We start from the raw sequence: 23,247 nt of genomic DNA, 5'->3' as shown, positions 1-23,247 counted from the left end.
TGTAGGGAAAGGCATGTTTTATAGTGCTACTTTAGTTAGTGGCAAAATAAGTGCTGCAGCCCACTAGAAGCCTTTAATTTACAGGCCCTGGGTATATGTAGTACCATATATTAGGGACCTATAAGTATATTGAATTACATATGTGCCTATTGAACTGTGTTTAAAGGGGAGAGCACACACAGCTTGCCACTGGTTAGCTTGGGTAAAGTGTGCAGAGTCCTGTGGCCACCAATAACAGGTTAAGCAACAGAAGGCAAACATCTGGGGTGATCCTGCTGAAAGGGCAAATTTCCAACATTTATGAAGGCCTGTAAGTCAGTTAGTATGAATTTTATTAGATTTTTTCATAGAATCATAAAAGTACAAACAGTACAACAAAACCTCCAAACAAAGAGAAGCACATGCTCATAAAAACAGTTAACCACAATATCTGATTAAATATCACATTATTGCCAAGATAAAATACACTAAAATATAATAGAGTGCATCATAAGTCCCTCCACGGTGATACAAAGCATGTCTAAGGGCCAGAGGTATGAAGCGTTTCTACGAATCAGACCGTTCGCAACCAGAAAAAAAGCATTTTTGGATGCACTAACCCTATGTTGCGATTCAGTAATCTATTACCAAGTCACAAAATGGGTTTCCGATTCGCTATTAGGATGGGGCATGTCAATGGCGTCCCTTCCTAATAGCGAGTCCCAGAGGGAAGGTATGAATGTTTTGTGACCAGAATGCAGTCGCAAAGCATTCACAGGTTACCACCAACTTAAAGTTTGTGGTAAGCTATTTGCAAAGGGGAAGGGGCCCCTTGGGACCCCTTCTTCTTTGCAAATGTGGGTGCAAACATTTTTTAGGAGCAGTTAGTGGTCTCACGGACCACTGCCTGTTCATATATAATTAAAAGAAAAGTTTGCATTTTGTTTTCCTTTAAAAGACTGCATTACAAAAAAATAAATGCTTTATTGAAAAAGCACTCGCAGACATGGTGGTCTGCTGACCCCAGCAGGCCACCATCCCTGTGACTGTAGCCAATCACAAAAATACTGGTGTTTTTCTGACTCTGTTGGTCCCCTGGGCACTACTAAACAGTTCAAAGTCCTAGGCTCTGATTAAAATGTTATATGCAAATTACGCTAATTATAATTGGCTGTAGCAACCTACTTATAAGTCCCTAGTATATGGTAGGGCATGTAGGTTTAGGGGTCCCAGCATAGGTAGTACACCCATAGCTACACTGCTGTGGTGCCCAGTGTCATTTTTAAAGCAGTTCATGCTGATTTTAAGTTAAAGTTAACCCCAAACTCGATTCTGGAATTTAAAGTACTTCCAAAATCATAAGCTACCTTATGTTTACTTATAAGTCATCCTTAAGGTATGTCCAGTTGTGGGTGCAATGCAACTATAAGCAGGGGCCATATAAAAACATTTTATAAGGTGTGGTGAGGGAAAAATAGCCAAATTTGTTTTCCTCATTGTAGTGAATGGGATGCATAGGCTAACATGGAGAGACTTTATTGTAAAATAATAACGTCTTATTTTCCATAGGAAGGAGCTAATGAAAGCAAGATTGGTATCAAATTAAAATTATAATAAAGCAAAGAACTTGCCACTGTTGAATGTAATATAACTTGAACAGGCAAAGAGTTTTAGAACTCTTGCTAAAAGTTACCAATTCAGCCCTGTAATGCCCTTCTCTCATTGCTCAGCCTCTGATGAGGTGTGAAGTGGCCTGGGCTAAAACAAGGAAGTATCTGATGGGAGGAGATCTGCCTGAGCAGATGGTAGAACAGAATCGGGAGGCGAGCAGCCAAACTGGACTTCAAGCCAAAGAAAGACCATTTGGGACAGCAACTGGACCTTCCCATTTCCTGCAGTCCCAGACAACCAGATGCCCCCTGATTAGATTAAGAGAGGGCAGGAAAGGAGTGTATTAAGAGAAACTTAGCCACACCAGTGGGTCGACTCAGCCAGATCTAAACTCTAAGATTGAATTTTTGCCATCTTGGATTTTGGAGGAATGATGCCCCCTGGGATTGATTTTGCCGCACTTCCCAGGAAGTGGTTACTCAAGAGGGTGGTGGCCTGCACATGATTGGACCTGAGCACCCCTGCTTTCCACCCCAGGAGGAAGGATAGGTATGGCAGGGCTGCACCCCACTTCAGATCCCTATTGGAACAAGACAAGAAGAAGAAGCACTGACCTGCTGGACCCTTGACCTGCACCTGGGACCTGCACTCAGGAGGACTGCAGCAGATGCACACTTTGGGCTTCATTAAGAAAATGACTTTGCCTTACTCCTAGAACTCCAAGAAGGAACTCTGTAAGCTACAGGTAGAAAGGAGCTAACCAGAGTCTCCTGCATCAAGTCCTGCAAAAATAGCCCAGCTGACCAGTGGCCAGTGGTCATTTTAGGAGTTGGACCAGGTGCATTCTGGGAGTTGAAGTCCTAAACCCCAAGGAGCACCTCGGGGCTTTTGAAATCTTTAGGTGAGTTGTAGACACTTGAAGGCCCCCAAAGTACTTCTGGAAGAAGATCCAGAAGGATGGAGAAGTTTAGATTAACTTTGGAAAAAAGTTCCATAAGTGGACCAACTTGAGGACCGCGACCCAGCCTGACTTGCAGGTTGGTATTGATGAAAAGTTCCGGAGCCCCAGACTTCCAGGATTTGATCACAGCTTGTAGAAAGGCAATTTGACGATGTGGCATCGAAATCGGCTTGCTGAGTAGAGCCGTCTGATATTGGGGAAGAAAAGCTCAAAAAAGTTTTCTAAGTCTGAAGGTAAAAGTTGGAATGGAGCCTCCCGCACAGTGTGTCCGAGGTCTCCATCGTGGTTGGCCTCAACTTTCAACTTGGTCCCAGCTGAAGGATTTCATCCTGAAAAAGTTTTTAAGTCTGAACGTAGAACACTGGACCGAGGCCTTCCACGAGGTTGGCCTCAACTTGTGACTTCGTCGCGGGTGGTGAAAAATCTTCAATCATTTTTTCTAAGTGTGAAAGTAAAACTTTGACCGAGGCCTCCTGCTCAGTGTAGCCAAGCAGGGGTCCATTGCGGTCTACCTAAATTTTTGACTTTGCCCTCTGCGACCAGATGTCCAGACTGGTGTTTTTGATTTCTAGGCACTGGAAAACATTTAGGGGGTCATTATGACCCCGGCGGTGTGTGTTAATGTGGCGGTAATACCGCCAACAGGCTGGCTGTACATGCTGCCACATTATGAGAATGGTGGGTTGGCTGCAGCCATGGTGGTATCAGCCGCCAGGCCAGAGATATCCATCTCTAGCCGGCGGCCGGCACAGTACTACCGGCGGCATTATGAGCCGGCCTACCACCATGGTTTTCGTGGCGTTAGCAATGGCACGAAAACCATGATGGTAGGCCCTACTGGCCCTACTGGTGACAAGGAATTCCTTACCTGTCACCGGTAGGCGGATCCCCCACCACCCCAACACTCACCTGACACCGCCACCCCGGCTCCATCCAAAGCTTCCCCAACCCCCATCCACACACACCTCCACCCCCAATCATCACACACACACACCCCCAACCCCCCGATCACACACATCCCCCACGCCCTCCGATCATCACACACACATCCCCACCCCCTCCGATCATCACACCCCTGACTCCCTCCGATCATCACACACACCCCACACACCTGCAGACACACACCACGCATACACCCCGTTGCTCACACTGGCATACATGTATTCATAATGCATACTTCCAGATATTCTTGCACACATTCTTACACACAGTCACACTGACATGCAGACACGCACTCACTTCACCATTCTTACACGCATTCACTCACACGCATACAACCATGCAAACAACACACAGATGCATTCACACACTCACTCACATTCATGCACACACTCAGACACACACACACAATAGCCCCCACCCTCCCAACCCCCACCCGTCGGAAGCCCGACTTACCTTGAGCAAGGAGGTCCTCCATCAGGGAACAGGAAGGGGTACTGCTACCGCCAGTAGCGTCCCGCAAGCAGAACACTTGTCAAAATACCGCTGGTGGCAATCTACTAGTGTGGCGGTGCTGGTAGTAGCAGCTCCACCTTGCAACTGTCCACCACCATGAACACTGCCGGAATTCCGCTCTTTTGTGGTGGAAGTCTGGCAGTGCTCATAATATGGCGTTCAGATGGTAGCCGCGTGGCAGTATTTTGGCGGCCATCACCACGGCAGTAGGCGTTTTTTACTGCCAATGTCAAAATGATCGCCTTAATCTTTAAAAATTCATATCTCCGATACCCTGTATTGGATTTGTGTCATTTTGGTGTCATTTTAAAGATACAAATATAATCTATTTTATAGATTATTGTGTTTTACTTATTTACTGTTTTGTTAATATTACCTGCTTTACACACCTGTCTCCTAAGTTAAGCCTAACTGCTCATGACCAAGCTACCAAGGGTTGAGCCAGGATTAATTTATTGAGACCTTGACCGGACCTACTGAGGGTTTGTGGCCTATTGCTAAGTGAGGAAAATATCCTCAGGTGTATAGTTTAGATACAATTGAAGAGCATTATCTATCCCAGAAGCAGTGCTTAGTTTAAAAATACAGGTAATTGTTGGACTCTGTATAATTTCTGTTCTAAGACTTTAGAACTTTATTGCCGGAATGATGTACCTATTATGAGGAGAAATGTTTTCACTGGATAGCTAGGGCCTCCGGCTATGTAGCAACCTGGTGGATCACTGCCATGGTGAAAATCACCATCTATGGCCTTTATTTATGCCCATCTTTTTTGTAAATCCTCACTTGGCCCAAAGCATATCTGCTGGTGAGACATTTGCACTTTTGCAAAATTGAATATCATGTTAGTGCAGTCTACCCAGTATTCAGTTTTTTTCTGCAGAATGAAATATCCAGCACAACAGGTTTTCTCCGCAGATCAAAATTAAATTTTTCTGAAGTTCAAGGAGCTTTCCTGTAGTCTTTCCTGGACGGTCATGCATTGCATGGTGTCCTCTGTCTAGAAGAACCTGTGGCGAAAACTGTGCCATGCTTGTGGCAGGTCGTCCACCACTTTAACTTGCTGGACATTTATTAAATTATAATCTGGTGGAGCCAGATGGTGCTACATTGGAAAACCCAATAGTTTCCTCATTTCTAAAGGAGGTTGGGACCATCTGTTTTAGTCAGTTGGACCCGATGACTGACTCCCACCACCCCTCACCCCAACTACGTGGTGGGACTCTGCTCCATCAAAACTTGTTAAGGCTCTATGGCTGTTTTTTATTAACCGAGAGTCAGGGCATCCTTACTGCCATGTAGATTTTCAGGTGCATATGATACGAAGTTGTAACATTGCTAATCAGAAGCCACATTTAATTTAAGATTGCCAAGATTAATCTTAAAGAATCCTACATATATGATCATTTTATTTCCGATACATTTCTGGGCCAGTCAAGAAGTCGGGCTTTTCCAGCAGATGACAGCTGATGTATATATGATGCGCTTTTTTTTAACCTATGTAAATTACCACTTATCATCCATGAGAGTGAGGTAGTGCGTGCATAGGTGTGTACTATGCCATACATTTTCCAAACTTACTGTATTTTTAATTTCGTAAACAGTTGGGCAATTAGACAGAGAGGTTCATGGTAAGAGTGTAGAAGACAATGCAAATATGGATTGGGGTAATCAAATAGTTATTTGTATACATATTTAAAAAATATAATATATATATAAGAAATACATAGACACAGGCATAATTTATAAATGAAAAAACTTGTATGAACGTGAATCTGGTTGATGATGGCCAGAGGCGAATGAAAAGCATTTGCAAATCATTCAGTGATTTTGGTATGTTGTCATACATAGTTATGTTGAAAATCCAGTGTGGAGCAAACTCAATGGGTTGATTTTGGACCGCCCTAGCATAGAACATTACTTAACTTTATTCATGATCGTCTGAATCTGAAAATATTTTAAACTGAATGCATGTGGGGTCGCTCTAAGGAAGAAGTTTGTATTCCTCGTTGTTGTTTGATATGTATGTTTTGTGTAAATCAGCTTTTTTTCACAACACTTATAACAACATTCAGAAATGAAGCAGATCATTTAAATGTTTACTTATATGGCAATCTAGTTGCATCTTACGCAAGTAGGGTAAATGGCCAAGGAGGTTTGATTTTGTTTATGATAGATTTGCCTTTCCTTTCTTGAGTATTGGTAGCAGAGAATCAGGTCTTCAGATCTCCAGGCATTTAAAGTATACGGTGGGAACCACTACAATTGATGAATGGTTCTATTGGTTACTTAGTTTTACATACATGCCCTTATCACGTACATCAGTGGCACTATAAAGCACTCAGATTCTTCATCTGAATCACTTTGCTGTATCTTCCGCTGTCATAGACGACCAAAATAAACCAGCAAAAAATTATTAGTGACAACCTTTTAAGTGACAACCTTTGGTGAAGTTGATTATTGATTAAACGTGCAATTAAACTAATTCGATAACACCCTTCAAAGAAAATGTTGATTGAGGGTATGCTGATTATTTGGCACATTATTTGTATTTTCAGTTTCAGTACATATTAGCACATATCATATTTAATCAGCAACCCGTCAAAAAAGCTGAGGATGGCCCAAGCTAACAGGATTCCTATAATGCAGATACTATTGACAGCTGTTTGACTGTATTCTAGCTCAGTGATATGGTGTAGCAGGGACATGGGTTTGATAGGGACAGCTTTTCTGCCTATTATTGACTTTAGAAGATGGGCAATGTTATATGTTTTTACCTATATACTGTGATGGGTTCAAATCTGTTAATTAACATTCCCATCATTATGCAGCCTTTCCTTTGCATCTGGACTATACTTTCAGGTAATTAATATAGACTTAGAGTCCGCCGTAGCAAGCACTACCGGCCATTAAAGGCCCACTCCAGCGTTAAAGGACCGAGCCGAAGGCGAGGGCCTAGAACAAGGGAGCGGGCCTTTAATGGCCGGTAAAGCCCGCTACGGCAGACTCCAAAGCTATTAGAACATTCCGCCTCTAGAGGGCAGAATGTTCTAATAAATAAAATAAAGTTCTCACGGAGCCCCATGAGGTCCTTGTGTTGCAGTGAACAAAGAGAACATTGGAATGTTGACACTCGGGCTTTTACCAGGCAGTAAAAGCCTGGAGCACTCCATTGTCTGTAATGGAGCTCCCAACATTCTAATGTTCCAATATTGCCTTAGAACCCGCCGTAGCTGGCTCTACCGGCCATTAAAGGCCCACTTCAGCATTAAAGGCCGGAACGGAAAGTGAGGGCCTTTTACAAGGGAAAGGGCCTTTAATGGCCGGTAGAGCCTGCTACGGCGGGTTTTAAGGCTATTAGAACATTTTGCCAGAATGTTCTATCAAATAAAACAAATTTCTTACGAAACCCAGGGGATTAAAATCCCCTCAGGCTCCGTGAGGATTGTCACAGCTCATGCTGTGAATAAAGAACATTGGAATGTTGATGCACCGGGCTTTTACCTGCGAGTAAAAGCCCGGAGCACTCCATTGTCTGCAATGGAGCCCCCAGCATTCTAATGTTCTAATATGGGTTAATACCATCAGGGGACAATGTTAACCAGTATAACGTGAGAGACATGCAAAAGTACAAATGCTAGTGCAGTTTGACAATGTATACCTGGCTGAGAGTTGCTAACTAAAACAAATGAAAACAGAACTAGACGTCTGCTGTATCAAAGGAGTTTACCCAATTATGTGACTAATTTGATTAACAGATTATCAAGGACAAATATATTGTAGGGCCAAAATTTAAACAGCACATAGTTAAGTATAGATTTAGCATAACTACACGTCTACATAACTTTAACATATAGTTACTGGAAAAACAATGGTTACAGGGATGTGATAGTCAGAAAATTGAATTAAAAAAAACTTAGAAATTCACTGAAAAAAACAAAGGTTATAGGGATGTTATAGTTATGCTCACATTTTAAACATACACAACCATAGAAAGTTACCTGTTATAGTTAGAGTTATCTCAAGTAACTCGTGCCCTAAGGTGACTATAACTCGTGCCCACCCAATAACCACCTAACCCTGTTCTGCGCATGGACGAAGGCCAACCCCAGATAACCATCCAAACCCACGCTGTGCTTGACCAAAGACAATGCACAGCAGGGGTTGGTCACAGGCCTGGCCTGAGGCTGACCCCCGGATAACCACCCAAACCTGCGCCACGCATGGCCAAAGCCATAGTGACTGCAGCCAAGCCTTGCGGCCGACCCCTATAACCACCAAAACTGACACCGTGCACAGCTGATCATCCTGTCTCTCTGCATGTGAGAGGGTGTCTCTAGGTGTGAGAGTGTTTGTCTGATTTTGAATGTGGGTGTGTGAGGGTCTGAGTGGTTCTGTGAACAGATGCATGAGGATCTGAGTGAATCTGTCGGTGGGTGCATAAGTGCCTGAGTGGGTCTGTGAACGGGTGCGTCGGTGTCTGAGTGGGTCTGTGAGTGGGTGCATGAGGGTCTGAGTGGGTTTGTGAGTGGGTGCATGAGTGTCTGAGTGGTTCTGTGAGTGGGTGCATGAGGGTCTGAGTGGCTCTGTGAATGGAGGTGTCAGTGTCTGAGTGGGTCTGTGAGTGGGTGCATGAGAGTCTGAGTGGGTTTGTGAGTGGGTGCATGAGTGAGACTGAAAGTGGGTGTGGGAGTATATGAGTGAGTCTGGGTGGGTGCATGAGTGTCTGAGTGGGTGTGTGAGTGGGTGCATGAGTCTCTGAGTGCATGTATGAGTGAATGAATCAGTATATGAATGAGGCGGTGAATATTCTTTTATTGTTTTTTTTTGCTTATTCACGATTAATCTCGATTATTGGTGGATTTCGTGGGTTGTGAAGAAAAATCATTTCAAACCCATAATTTGACTCTCAAACACTCCTATATCACACTCTTGGGGTCAGGGTACCTCCACTTTGACCCCTTATGCTTCTTTTCATTCTGGTTTACAGCCCCAGGGATAGTGTCGCAGGACCTTAAAATGCTGGCTGTAGCTTTCTGTTCAGGTTGTGGCCATCCAATTACAACGCTTCTATTTGCATGCGGATTCGCAGAACTTTGTGAATATTCCCAAATTATTTGCAACCTCAGATATACAAATTAGAATTTTCTTTAATTTCTTGTAAACTACTGAACGGATTTACACCGAATATGTAAAAGTGTAATCTGCATACCGAAACCTGCCTTTCAGCCAAATTTTTTTTAATTCCGTAGAGCGGTTCGGGCTGTAGTTATATCTAAACGTCCTATGGGAATTAACATGGGAAACACAACTTTTTTGACTCCCCCTTTTCTCAGTCCCTGCTTGACAGATCACCCCGAAACTGTGCCTATGTGAAATTGGATTGATGCATAAAGGCCCAAGTTCCATAAAATGCATACTGACAATTCATGTTGATAAACTGTTATTTATCGCAGTAAGATTTGTTCAATATTAATAATAAATACTGAAAGAAAAGTTTTCTTTAGCCATAAAATGCTGAAACATTTCCCAGAGTCCGGCCCCAAAAAATAAGTCAACAAAATTTTTATTTTTTTCCTAATCATTTTGGTCATTAGAAGCCAAAGATGCATAACTGAATTCTGAATACGCAGACAGGAAACACTGTTTGGCATTTTCTCCTTAAGGTTCATGATTCTCCCAAAGTCAACTCAATTTCTTCCTTGACTTACGATGTATGATAAAATGTGTATGAAATCTCCTATCCAACTGGTCTATTCCCAACATAAATTAGAATGAATGAGTCTTAACTTCCTCATCTTCAATGGTGTCCAATATAGACAAAACTATTTTTTTCTATGACAACATAACAAACAGATCTTCTTGAATTTCGATATGGGTGACAATAAAATATACAGTATACTGTTCTGATCTTTGCACTGTCTGATCCCCAGAACAATCCTTACTGCATTTTGTAAAGGATTTTCATGGAGCTCACATTTTTAATTATTGAAGTTCAAAATAATCATAAACTAAGTCAGTCCTCTTGGGACCTACCTATATTTGTTTGCCTTTAACAACATACAATGTGCTCAAATGTCACACTTGAAGGGTAATCCTTACTTACTTATCTTGTAGGTCAGGTCAAATCTATCAGGAATGCAATATTAAGATGAATGCAAGGTTGTAAACCATTCATTTAATACTCCACAGTGCATGAATGTATTACTTAAATGCACTGAATACATCGGAATACTGCATGCTATGCCCCATAAGCAGAAATTGTTATTTTGTGAAATAAAAATGTTTGCCTGGAAAATTTTATGTTCATACAGTACAAGTACACAAACAGGATACAAGGCACTTCCTTAGACCCAATCAAATAACTCCAGTCCTTTGAATCTTCACTACCACAATTCTTGTTTCTTTTGTGCAGGACACAAAAATAGCTTCCCTTGAACGCAATATACGGGACCTTGAGGATGAAATACAGATGATAAAAACAAATGGAGTTCTAAATACCGAGGACCGCGAAGAAGAGATCAAGCAAATGGAAGTCTACAAGAACCATTCAAAATTCATGAAAAATAAGGTAGCGTATAGTGGCACTCATGTCTGGGGAGTTCAGTTCATGGACAACCAGGTAATATTGCAATGTTACATGCACATGGACAATTCTTCTGTATCATTTTCTTTGTTACTTGCCACACAGAAATGAGACTTCTCTCTTAAGATTATAAAACAGTTTTAAATAATTGGCATACTACAATTGAAAACAAACATTTGTGTAAGTTGAACAATGGTGTGAGCAACAGCTACAGTTATTATTATTTTCATCAGCAGCATCATTATTATTGTTATTCATAGTAATATTCTTATTAAAACTAAAATTATCATTTTATATATATATATCTGTGCTCTGTCATGAATTAAGATTACACAGTGAATGACTGAAACAAATTGTCCAAATACCTGGTCGATGTTTGTCAAAATGTACCAATATTCGATTGGATGAGATACCTTAAGTTGTGAAACTGCACAGCAATATCACAAAGAGATCAAATACAAGCTCCATAACTTTATGTACTTTCCACTCATTCTTGTGTTATATTAAATTAGAAGTCCTCTATATTTGATAACCTCTAAATAGTATTATAGTGGAAAACGGGTGGTTTGCTTTGATTTTGAACATGGCTGATTTTGTAACGTTTATTAATATTCACCAAGGCTTTTCTCCAATCTTTTGTTCACACTACAATGATTTTGAGAATTAGTCAGGTATGAGTATGTTAGTACCTAGAGATGTGTTACTTAATGATAATATGAATGCATGGAACAGTGATTCTTAACCTTTTCACTTCTGTGAACCTCCACTAAATCATTGCTGGAAGCCTAGGACATGGGCCTAACTTTCTACGATTTGAACCTCAAATCTAGACACAAAAATACAGAAACAACTACAGATCAAACAAACATTTAAATTATGAAATATTTTATTCAATGCACAAACATATTTATAAATTGTAATTTCATGGGAAGGTTGGAGCTTTTCTATATTTTAATAATTTGTTTTTTAATTCTAAAAGATTAAGTGATATTTTAAACTTGCATATTAGTGCGCATTTTTTGCTCCTTGTGCATGCGCTCTTTTGTCAATGTTTCAGTTGAGGCCACCCATCATCAATATTATATTCTGGTTGCCTGATGTGTGCTGCTCCTATGAATCAAGCTAGGGATACCAATTAACTTTTTAGCCTCCAGTTTCAAATTCCTTCACGCTTACAGAACGTTTTAAAATGTTCAAATTTACATTTGGCTTCTTTGTTTATACACATATTTTATACGCTGCTAATATTATTTAACCCCTGAGTAGGTGTCACAGACCCCCAGGAATCTGTGGACCACAGGTTAAAAAACTCTTCCATAGAAGATTTAGGAGCTCATTTACAAATCCCTAGTGCCACTGGAGTGTCACTTTCAGCAGTGCTGCGGTGGCGATGTGCCCTTTTCCATATTTACAAGGCGGCGCTAAGCCACTTTGCATGGCTTAACGCCACCTTGTAAATATGGCTCCCCAATGCAGTTTTCTGTGGCAGAGGGGCTTGCGATGGGTGTTGCTGTGGTCGTTTCCACGCAACGCCCATTGCTTTTGACACTGCCCCAGATTTATGAGAATTTGTAAACCTGAGGCAACGCCAAAAACTAATGCCACTCCAGGGGTGGCATTACAGTCGCGCAATGAGGAGAAATACTTTTACTTCTCCTTCTTTTGACAGAATGCAGCAAACATAGAAAGAGCAAAACACCACTGAGGATTGTTTATGTGCAGGAAGGTGTCCCTTCCTGCAAATGAACAATCATTAAATAATAATAACGATTTGCTCCTTCTATGTGTGCTGCATTCTGCAGCACACATAGAAATAACAAATCACTGTTATTGATTGTTTATGTGCAGGAAGTAACACCTTCCTGCACATAAACAATCATTCCCTGCGTTGGCGCTAGGCAGCTAATTTTAGCGCCAGCGCTAGGGAACACACAGGGGTGCCCTGTATTGTTGTAAATTTTGTAGGTTTTTGAAAAGACGAAGCGTGGCGCTATCAAATTTAGCCCAGCTCCGAACTCAGACATTTCCTTTTAAATGAGACCCTTAGTGCCTTATTCACAAATGAAACCCTAACAAGTATTGATAACACACACACACTTCTCCCCTCTGACTGTGTATAATTGTAATTTCTGACCCAACCGGCGTGGGTGTTTATAATATATTCGTTTCTTAGTGGTCAGAGCTCTTTGACTGCCATAAAAGTGAGGTGAATTATAATCAAAAGACACTCACCTCCTTCGGAATGCTGATAAAATAGATAATGTAGGATTTATCTACTTTTAGAAACAATTTAAGAGATTTATAAGTGAGGAACCAGTTAATGTAGCGATGTGAAGTTTTGCCAAAAATTATTGCGAAATAAATCCAACACAACATGAAAAAATGAGGTCCCCTCTATGCATATATATGTATGCAGTGTAAGCTTATTTGTATAATGAGTGTGTCCTGCAGTACATCTCGAATCTCTCAGTATTTTCAGTGCATTTCATGAATGGTGACACATTTCCAAGAGAAACAAGGTTCAAACAAGTATAGTTAGATTTTCTCTGTTTGTATAAGCAATGACCACAAGATACATTGGCACAAAGGAACCAACAGCATCAAGAAATAAGTCTACATTATAAGTGAACTACAAAAACATTCAGAAAATCATTCGGCATGCAATAAACGTGTGCATATTTTCAACACGAGCTGATTTGTTCTGTTGAAAGTCTTACAACATAGTTTGTTAATTAGCACTAGTTTACAAATATCACTGATGGTGTTCATTGTTTCCAAACGAATAAGCACACAGTGTAGACAGAAGCACACACTAGTAAGGGGCATTAAACACAGGGTGCCATCTTCCTCGGCTACCCTTTAATCAGAACAAAGTAGTACATGCTGCTGAAGATCTTGCCAGCATCCACATTCCTACCTTAGGCTTTAGCACAAGGTGCCTGAGCTATCAGTGAGGTGTTTGAGATCAGGTCGTTGAACAATAAAATGCATCACTCTTGTAGATGGAGTGACAAAGAAGACAGACATGTGATCAGGAATCCATTTTATAAATAGGTAGCGCTGCAAAACCGAGACAGGGATTGACAACACGAGCCCTAGGTCTAGGGATAGAGTCACCATTTCCAAAGACTCTAATGATTAAAGGAGACTTTCAGTGGGGGAAGGAGATGGGTTCAGTATTCCTCCAGTTTGTTAGCCTAATTTATCCTGTAAATCCGTGAATCTTTCGTTTGGGCTGGTACTATATTTTGAGTGAAGTTGAGCTCACCCGCTGTGAAAAGAGCAGACTAAGACCAGTTATATCAGTTGAAAGAAATTTGACTATTATTTGGGGTGGACGTTTGCCCACTTCAAAGACTAATCACAACCCTTGTGATGGTGAACCCTCCAAGTCTCTAAATTACCCTGAGTTCAATCCCCTGGTAGCTAAAGCACAATGCAGACAGGTGTAACTTAGTTCAATATGTAAAGTATTCTTGCTGTACCAAAACAGTAATAAAGTCAAAATGCCAAACAAAAACAATCCCAAACTAAAGGAGAAAAATAGAGTAAAATTTAACAAAGACAATAACATCAAAACAAATAAAACTCCAGTAGGGGAAACCAGAGATACGACCAGAATATTAATTTTTACATTTTTAAGTAGAAATAGCGCAAAAAAGCAGTAGATGATAATGGTAGTCTATGATCGTGGTAGACTGGGACCAAAGTGCAATTTTAGGCTGACTGCAATGCACCAACCAGGCTCATCCTAATCAAAGATTTTACCTTCTGACTTAGGGCATGATTTAGAGTTTGGCGGAGAGGTCACTCCATCACAAATGTGACAGATAGCTTGGCCACCTTATTACGATGTCCGTAGGATATAATGGACTGATAATATGGCAGGCGGGATATCTGCCATGTTTGTGATAGAGTAACTCCATCTGTCAATCTCTAAATCAGGACCTTAGTCTTTTAAGTCCCAATCAACCTTAGGAGTACACATTTAAAGCCCCCTGGGACCTCATTGAGGCACCCAGAGACTCACTGTGTGTTAGGCAGAGGCCAACAGCGGGGTCCAATCCAGGTCTAGTTGCCACTGGTCAGCAGGATACTTCCAGGAAAAAGCCACTTACAGCTTTTTATCTCCTTGCAACCATACAGGAGATAAGCCAACTGTCCCTTGGAGTTCAATTCTTTGTCATGGTTACAAGAGGTAGCATGTTTGATCCTTCAAGGGTCTTCTCAGGTTAAAGGCAGTAGGTTCAGTCCTCTTCTGAACATTTGCAGGTGTAGGAAGTGTTCTGAAGTGGGTGCCTGGAGGTGCCACCTTTATACCTGGTACCTGCTAGCGGGTGGGAGTGACCTTTCAGCACTCCCTAACCAATAGGGTAAACATTCCCAGGGCCAACCATACCCATTTTTTCAATAGTTCCTATTTGCCTCAGTGTACACCCAAGACGTCCACAATGCCATGTGTCAAGCATTTTCAAGATGGTGAAAGTCTTTAGCCACAATAAACTTGGTCTCTGACAATGGTGTGGGGAATGTCTGTGAGAATGTCAAGCAGAGTTTGACAGTGTGGTGTCAGTAGATGTCCACAGCCTCCTCTCTGAATATTCTTTGGAGTGCAAAGGGGTAATCACTGCCCATTCAAGTCAGCCTATTGTTTACTCCTGGGATGCATTTCACACTTCATTCACATCTATTCAAGGCCCAGCACAGGCTGACAGCTGGCAGAGGCTTATCCCAATTAGCCTTCTCACAGTTCAGGCACGTAAATGGTACTTTTCTAAAAGTTACTATTCCTTAATATTTAATAAATATACAACTTCACCATTTAATTCGATTTTTAATAACAGGGAAAAATAGTGGTTTCATTGTTCTTGTTGCTGATCTCATTCCCAAGATACAGTATTAGTATTAGTATTGGAATCTGTACTCTGGTACTCCTCAAGGGACAGCAAGGCCTGACACAATCAAAATACTGTTTTAGGACTTGCCACTATAGGGAAATTGTAACATTAATTTTCCACAGGTCCTCATTCTAAATAACATGCACCCTACCTTGTGGGATACAATGCGTACTTAGGGGTGACTAACTAATATTTGAAAGGAAAGTGTTTACCTGTCACAAACTTTATTTTAACAGGTCATACTGCAGGTTGCACACTGAAGCAGTCAAGCTGCAGTGGTGGGCCTTAAGCTGTATTTTATTTTGGCACACTAGAGGACTTCTGCACCATTTACTATGACCTTATAGAAAAGGTAAATATGCCATTCAGAGATTAGCCAATTCCTCCATGTTTTAAGGGTCAGAACATACACACTGGAAACTAGACAGCAATGAAATAGGGTCAAGCAAAAGGTGTGAAATTGGAGTGACCGCACAAACTTTCTGAATTTCGGACAACTATTATACACAGGAAAATAGAAAGTGCTGCCATACCCTGGTACTGACATACAACTGCAAAAGTGTTAAAAGTGTTTTCATTCTAGATGTTATTTTCTTCATAACAAAAATTAATTGTGGATAGTGTTATTCTATCCTCCAGGACACTTTGGGTCTTTTATGACTTTTTCTTGTATCAAGGTAGAGATGCTAAATAGCAAAATACAATTTATCCATGTAGATGTTTATGGTCCTTTAGTTTAGTATCTTTATGGCTACATGCACATAGCAGGTCAACTCAGTGGTTTAGAGATCATGTCGCTCAGTTGCCCTGAGGGGATCCCCATGACTGAATCACGTGCACCTGAGTTCCTTCCAAAAAGTACCACAAATTCAGCAAGCCCTAAACACTACCATTCAAACTGGATTGGGGTGCCACAAATGTTTTTCGAAATATTCAGTGTGCCAAAGTCTAGTTCTGACAAATGCTTTATGTTCACTCAGTAGGAATGTTGGGGACCTATTGTCAGAGGTCCCAGTCATTGGGTGTAGTCACTGGGAGAGAAGACTGGTAAGGGCTCCACTGATCAGTGTTCTAGATAGCAAGGGCACACACAACCATGCCCTTGAGGTGTGGCAAAATTCATGGTCCTGTCTCTTGGAACTAGATGAACATTGTCTCAATTTAGGGATGTATGATCTGTGTTCAACCACAGCTTCAATTGGGCATAACAGTGGAAATGGCAGGGCTAAAGAGATTTTTCAAATATGACAGAGGATCAGGGCAATTGGTGGCAACTATAAGGATATTACCACAGGTCTGGATGTACATAGAAAAATGATTTATTTGGTATTGGTGAGACTGGTAACAGTGCAGGTTAACAGTAAACTTTCTCCTAGAAACTGTCCCTGGAGCTCCTTCACCTAAGGGAGAGCGGAATTACATAGTGATTCTAGCCAGTGAATTGTGTAGCAATCCATGCTTCACACCCTCAGGGCCTCCTCCACGTCGAGTTAGTCAGCTAGATATTGTCTTGAATTGACAACAAATGGCAACTCATTAATTGAAATAAATGCACATTCAAATTATGTATTTGAAAAGGAAATTATGGGTGCTCATACACTGAAACACATCGTTGCCTTGATGTGTAAAAGCGGGTTCACAAAAGTAAACCCGTTCTAGTAACAATGAAACAAACCAGTGAGGCACACACACAAATCTATATCTATACTTTAAAGATAATGTAATATCTTAATGAGGTAAGTTAAAGGATCACAATAAGTTTAACTACAATGCTATTTTAGTCCTCTCCTTTTCTTAAATAGTATGAATAATTAAAAAACTGACCAAAAGAGGAGACATACACAAAAATATGACTATCCAAACGAAAGATATATTCATACAAATAGAAGTTTTCAATACAAAAAGAATAAATTTTCTTATACATATAAATATATACATATATACACAAAACATATAGAAAAAGAATGGAAAGCAATCAGCCGACACGTGTTTCGTCCTGACTGGACTTCTTCAAGGCTGAGAAAATCACAACAAACAACAGTCAATACACGACAAACATATATGTACAATTTTACACAAAAATAGAATATATATATATCTAACATTCATTTTTCCTTTAATTTTCTAAGATTGATACACAAAAGTTGTTTGGTCAGTTAAATATCCACAATATTATATCAACATCCTGTTTGAAATATAACTCAATTTAAAACTAGACAGGAAACTGCCAAAGAAAAGAAAAGAACCATCACCACATATCCTTTTGTGCCAAAGTGTTGTATAGTGGCCAAAAAAATATAACATCAAAAGAACTCCCCATGTTTCTAAACATAAATAAATAAGAACCACCGCAATGATTACACATGCCACATGCAAACCCAAGTATGCAGAATTTTCTCTTTTGTGGACAGTAGATTACTTCATGTCCAAAAATAACCCCACCTTTTGCAATGGTGAGGAGAAAAAGATATCCGATAAGTATATACCTTTGATCATTTACATGTCCGTTACACTCATATCCCATCTAACATGCACTAAAAAGGAGAAAAGTGACAATTTCATTATCCTCCTTTCGCTCCTCAAATATATTCCTTAAGTATGTGAATTTAATTTATTGTAATGCCCTTACTGACCTGTTTTTAACCACATTCAATCACCTCTTTTTGCCTCTTCAAAAACAGTCTAAGCGCTGGGCATCACAGGTCTCTTTCATGTATTGCGAAACCACCTGGAACACAAACAATTGGAATAACTCTAATGGCCCCTCTATGAAAACCCCAATTTCTATGATTGCTATGGGATCACTGTCTGCCTATATAATGAGATTTTTTGCCAGTATATAACCGGTTTCCAGCAATGGAGCAGACACTTGAATAACGCTCTATTTTTCCATTGCTTCCATTTGAATATACTTCCCAAACTAGCACTATTAACTTACCTATCCATCCATCTGTCTATTCTTTTAGGTTCACCCCAGTCGTATTTGCTAGAATATTTCGGCGTGAAGTACGAGAAATCTGTCCCTCGTGTGTGTCTTCCGGCTTTCTCACAGTGAATGCGAGCCTCTTACCGGCATCCCTAAATGCCGCGTTCGTGTTGAGAAAGAGGTAATTAACAAAGAAGACGGACTTCCGCCTATTCATTATAACAACGGCGGCCATTTTGAAATGGTTTGTATTGGAAAAAAAGACTAGCAAACAACGAGGGCGGACTTCCGCATATCACATGTAACTACAGTGGCCATTTTGAAATGGTGATTGTAATATGTTGTTTCTTTCAGCTAGTGCACAGACGAACTTCCGCCTATCCATTATAACAATGGCGGCCCTTTTGAAGTGGTTTGTGTTAGAAAACGGCTAGCAAACAGCGAGGGCGGACTTCCGCCTATCACATATAACTACGGCGGCCATTTTGAAATGATGATTGTAATATGTCGTTTCTATTCAGCTAGTACACAGACTGTATCAACAACCCATTTAAGACCTGGCAAAAAGACATATCCCTAATCAGATTTCTCTCTATTAAAACATACTAAAATATAGTAAGGACAAAGTTCTCATAACCAATTACAATTTTCTTACTCTTAACTCAGATGTTACATCACACAGAGAAGAATGATACCTTCATTTAAAACATAACGCGACTGTACTGGATATAATCCACCAGGCATGTCTGTCTATCCGTAAGTTATAATAGCTTTTTCAATATAGCCTTTTCAACATTGGGAACTACTCAAAATAGTCAAATCATATTACCCCCAAAAGTCCATGTTGCAAATAAGTCGGCAATATACTTCAAACTTTATAAAAGTATGCCAATTAGATCTATTATCAACAAAAGGAATATATTTTCCCTTTACTTTCAGCCATCAAATTTCTTAGTGGCAGCGTGATTTGTGCCCCAAACATATATAGGATGTCATGCAGAGTGAGAAAGTGAAAACTCCCCCCAGTATATAAATAATTGGGGTGAGAAGATGAAAGGTCACCCAATATATAGAGGATAAAAGTGTAAAGTGTATGTCACCAAAGTACAGTTGCTCATGTTATATACATGCTGTTCACATCAATATTATACCAAGTGGATACATTCAAAGAAAGTGATACAATTCATCATCCAAATTCATGCCCATTTCAATCGTTCTTAGTTTGATGATCCATTTCGCTTCATTTTTCCGCAAATCCAATGTTCTATTGCCACCCCTAACGTTCATCAGGATGTGATTTATACCCATATATTTTACTAATGGGACCTCAATTTCTGGATGTTTATCATTAACGTGTCGTACTACTGGCGACGCTGTGTCATGATTTCTTAGGGCTCTGGTATGTTCCTGAATTCGTTCCTTCAAGTGCCTGATTGTACTGCCCACATATATCTGGCCACATATACATTCCAATATATATACCACAAATTTTGTATTACAGTTAATAAAAGTGGAGATTTTATATTTGTCACTGCCATTATAGCTAAATTCAGAAGTTTTGTGCAGTGCCATATTGCACATATTGCAATTTCCACATCTATAAAAACCAACAGTTTTTCAATTGTCTTGACCTTCCTCTAAGTGATGGAGGCTTCTTTATCCATGTTGCGCAGCACAGTTTTTTCTTCTCATGGCCTGGTCACATTGACAAATATACTCCAGTGTCAATTTGTGGTCCCTGACTTCAGGCAAGATTCAAGTATAGATAGATGCAAATAGAGTTGCCACCTAACTCCATCTTATTACAGGCACAGTTTATGTAAGAAATTAGGTTACTAGTTGGGGAGATGAAACCCAATTCAAACAGCAACTGCAATCCTTGTCAGTGTGAAGTCACAAGCAAGCCCCAAATAAACCTGTACTTAACTCTCTGGTAGTTTGGCACAGAGCTAGAGCGCTGTGCCTTAACTTAGAGGCAATGTGTAAAGTATTTGTGCAACACTTTAAACTGTACTAAAATGAAAACACAGCACAAAAAGGATCCCACACCTAAGTAGAAACTTCGGGCCAGATGTACGTAGCTTTGTTTTTGTGATTTCCTAATTGCAAAACTTTGCGATTCACAATTAGGAAATCACAAACAGCTATGTACTACAGTGTGTTTTACACTGTTTGCGATTCCCACTAGGGCGCAATTGACCTACCTCATTAATATTCATGAGGTAGGTCGCAAGTTGCAACCCATTGGGAATCGCTAAAAAGACAAGGGAAGTTGGCCTGCTGGCGGCAGCAGACCAACATGTCTCTGTTTGCTTTTAAGTAAAGCAACCTTTTTTTAAATCCTGCATCCCGTTTTCCTTAAAGGAAAATGGGATGTATTTCAAAAAGAAAAATGTAACATTTCAGTTTCATTTTTTAAGAGTAATCAGTGATCCATGGGACCAATGCCTCCCCTTAAAAACATTGTAGTATGCATTCACAAAGGAAAAGGGATCCTTTGGGGACCCCTTCTCATTTGCGAATGTGTTACCACCAAATTTTATTTGGTGGTAAAAAGTGAATATTTTGTAACCACAATTCAGTTGCAAAACATTAATTCATACCACTGTGAGTCACTATTAGGAAAGGACGCCCTTAACGCTCCTCTTCCTAATACCTAATCGCTAGCCTATTTTGCAATTCAGTAACAGGTTACAGATTTGCGAAATAGGGTTTAGTACATACAAAAATGCTATTTTCTGGTTGCCAATGTCCTGAGTCTGTGAATTGGGCACTTTGCAGTGTGAAAAAGTCTTCATACATCTGGCAACTAGAGTAGATTTTAATAAATAAAACTTGACCAAAATGACAAAGATCCTATCAGTAGAACCGGATATATGCAAGTTTAAAGATTTCAGTGAAAATGGCACCAAAATGTACACAATTCCAACTGTGGATATATGATTGTGCCGGACAGAGTCACAAGTTCAGGCCGAACACAATGGAGTGCAGGCCGGCAACAGGGACACAGTTAGGCCAACTGAATGAGAGTACCTTCAGTTTTGGTTGTGGAACATTGTAAAGTCCAAGATGCATAATGCAAGCGAGGTGGTGCCTCAGTTCCGAGGGCCTGCAAAACTACAATGTGAGGTCCTACAAAGTCAACAGGAATCTAGTCCACCAGGGCTTGCAATGCAAAGTCTAGTGTCAAGGATGTGTTGCACAGTCAAGGCGCTGCATCAATTCTGAATACCTGCAAGGCTGTGATGCGAGAACCATCATCGCTGTTGAGGCTGCCATCGAGGAGAGTTTTGTGTTATGAGGACCTACACTGGGGGTGCATCATGCAGCAGTGGTTCCGATGCAGAATGTGAGGTCAATGCGGAGTCCTTGCTCTCGGAGAATCCTCGCAGCAGAGGTGATGTATCGGTTCTATGAGGAGTTGTGCCACGCAGCAGATGAGATGTTTTATTCTCCTTGATCTACATATGGGCTGACAGAGCACCTCAGGCCTACTTCCAAGGGTCCAGGACTGGGATGGTCCCACTTGCCAGGGTAGAACTCACAGTTGCAGAGTCCAGGTGTTGGTTACAAGCGACTAGTCCTTGGAGAAAGTCTGGTGGTCTAGGTTCAGGTGCAGGTCCAGCCCTTCTCACTGAGACACTTCTAGAGGCTTCCCCTTGAAGTGCACAGGCTTCCTGCCTCCCCTTTTCTGGCTCCAGGCTAACAACAGGGAGTATGCAACGTTTGTGTGGTGGCAGGACAAAGCCTGTTCAAGGGTAAGTAGGGCTGGACCCAGCTCCGCCCTCTCATTCAGCCATTAATGGCCCATCGAGGCACACCTAAGTTCTCTATTGTGTGTGGCTGTCCAAGAAGAATTCACAAAGTCCGCCTGTTAGCTACATCCAGTCATATGGTGCACAGATAGGCTACATGCACTAAAGAGCTAAGGCAAGAAAATGGCAAATTTCTAAAAGTGTCATTTTAAAATTTTTAAATTAAAATCTGACTTTACCATAACAGAGGATTTTTTATTACAATTCCAAAGACACCACACATGAACTGGTTACCTGTTCCCATTTAGAAATTACAGTCTAATAAATGCATCGTTAGCACAGGGTTGGGGCTATGCTTTCCAGTGTGCTTTGAGGCAGAGAGGAACCTCAGAACTTTAAATCTCGACTACACATCCTACGCAGGAGTATTCTTCACGGAGGTTCCCTGCTTGCACTTTGATCATCACCTTTGCATGATTAGCACTGGGGTAGGACTATGTTCCCCAGTGTGCTTCAAAGCAGGGAGGAGCCTCTGAACTTGCAGGACATGCCCGGACCAAGACCAGGCCAAGACTGGCCTCGTCTTCACTTGCATCACCTGGAAGAGGCTGGGCTTGGTTACCCCTCATTCTCTTGAGGTTTGGTACCACTGTTGTTAAGACCTGAGTAAGTTGAACTTCTTTTTTCATTTAACTTTTCTTTTACTAGATTTGCCCTTGTTTTATTTGGTTTTGGTTGATTGCATCCAGAATGGGCAAGCGGTAAGTAGTGGAATCTTCTAAACACTCTACTAATGCGAAAAAGCCAAGGAAACCTGTCAGAGAAAAGGCATGCTCTCCCTCTGATTTATCTAATGAATGCCCTCTTGATAACATTGAGCAGTTGATAGAAGAGGTAGAGTCAATCTTAAACAAAAATGTGTCATCTAATAGTGGCAATGGCAGACCTACCCCTACTAAAATTCAAGCTATATTTAGAAAAAGTAAACCTCCTTCAAGTATTACTGCTACCTCTATTGACAACATTTGTACAACTACTCCTAGCATCAAGGATGCTCCTGCAATTTGGGGGTATTT

At 40.8% G+C, this 23,247-nt stretch overlaps 1 protein-coding gene across 2 annotated transcripts in view; it reads left to right on the top strand.

Moving 5' to 3' along the window:
- ERC2 (ELKS/RAB6-interacting/CAST family member 2) overlaps window positions 1–23,247 on the top strand; it is a 2,244,592-nt gene that overhangs the window by 722,306 nt on the left and 1,499,039 nt on the right. For both annotated transcript variants that reach the window (XM_069206453.1, XM_069206452.1), the window contains one exon: window positions 10,422–10,577. In XM_069206453.1, coding sequence (XP_069062554.1) covers window positions 10,422–10,577 — 156 coding nt within the window. The remainder of the gene's footprint in view (window positions 1–10,421; window positions 10,578–23,247) is intronic.

The sequence above is a fragment of the Pleurodeles waltl genome, chromosome 9 (assembly GCF_031143425.1).
Source record: "Pleurodeles waltl isolate 20211129_DDA chromosome 9, aPleWal1.hap1.20221129, whole genome shotgun sequence".
Lineage (NCBI taxonomy): Eukaryota > Metazoa > Chordata > Amphibia > Caudata > Salamandridae > Pleurodeles > Pleurodeles waltl.
The sequence above is the reverse complement of the archived record's forward strand: the minus strand, read 5'-3'. Positions and strand labels throughout refer to the sequence as shown.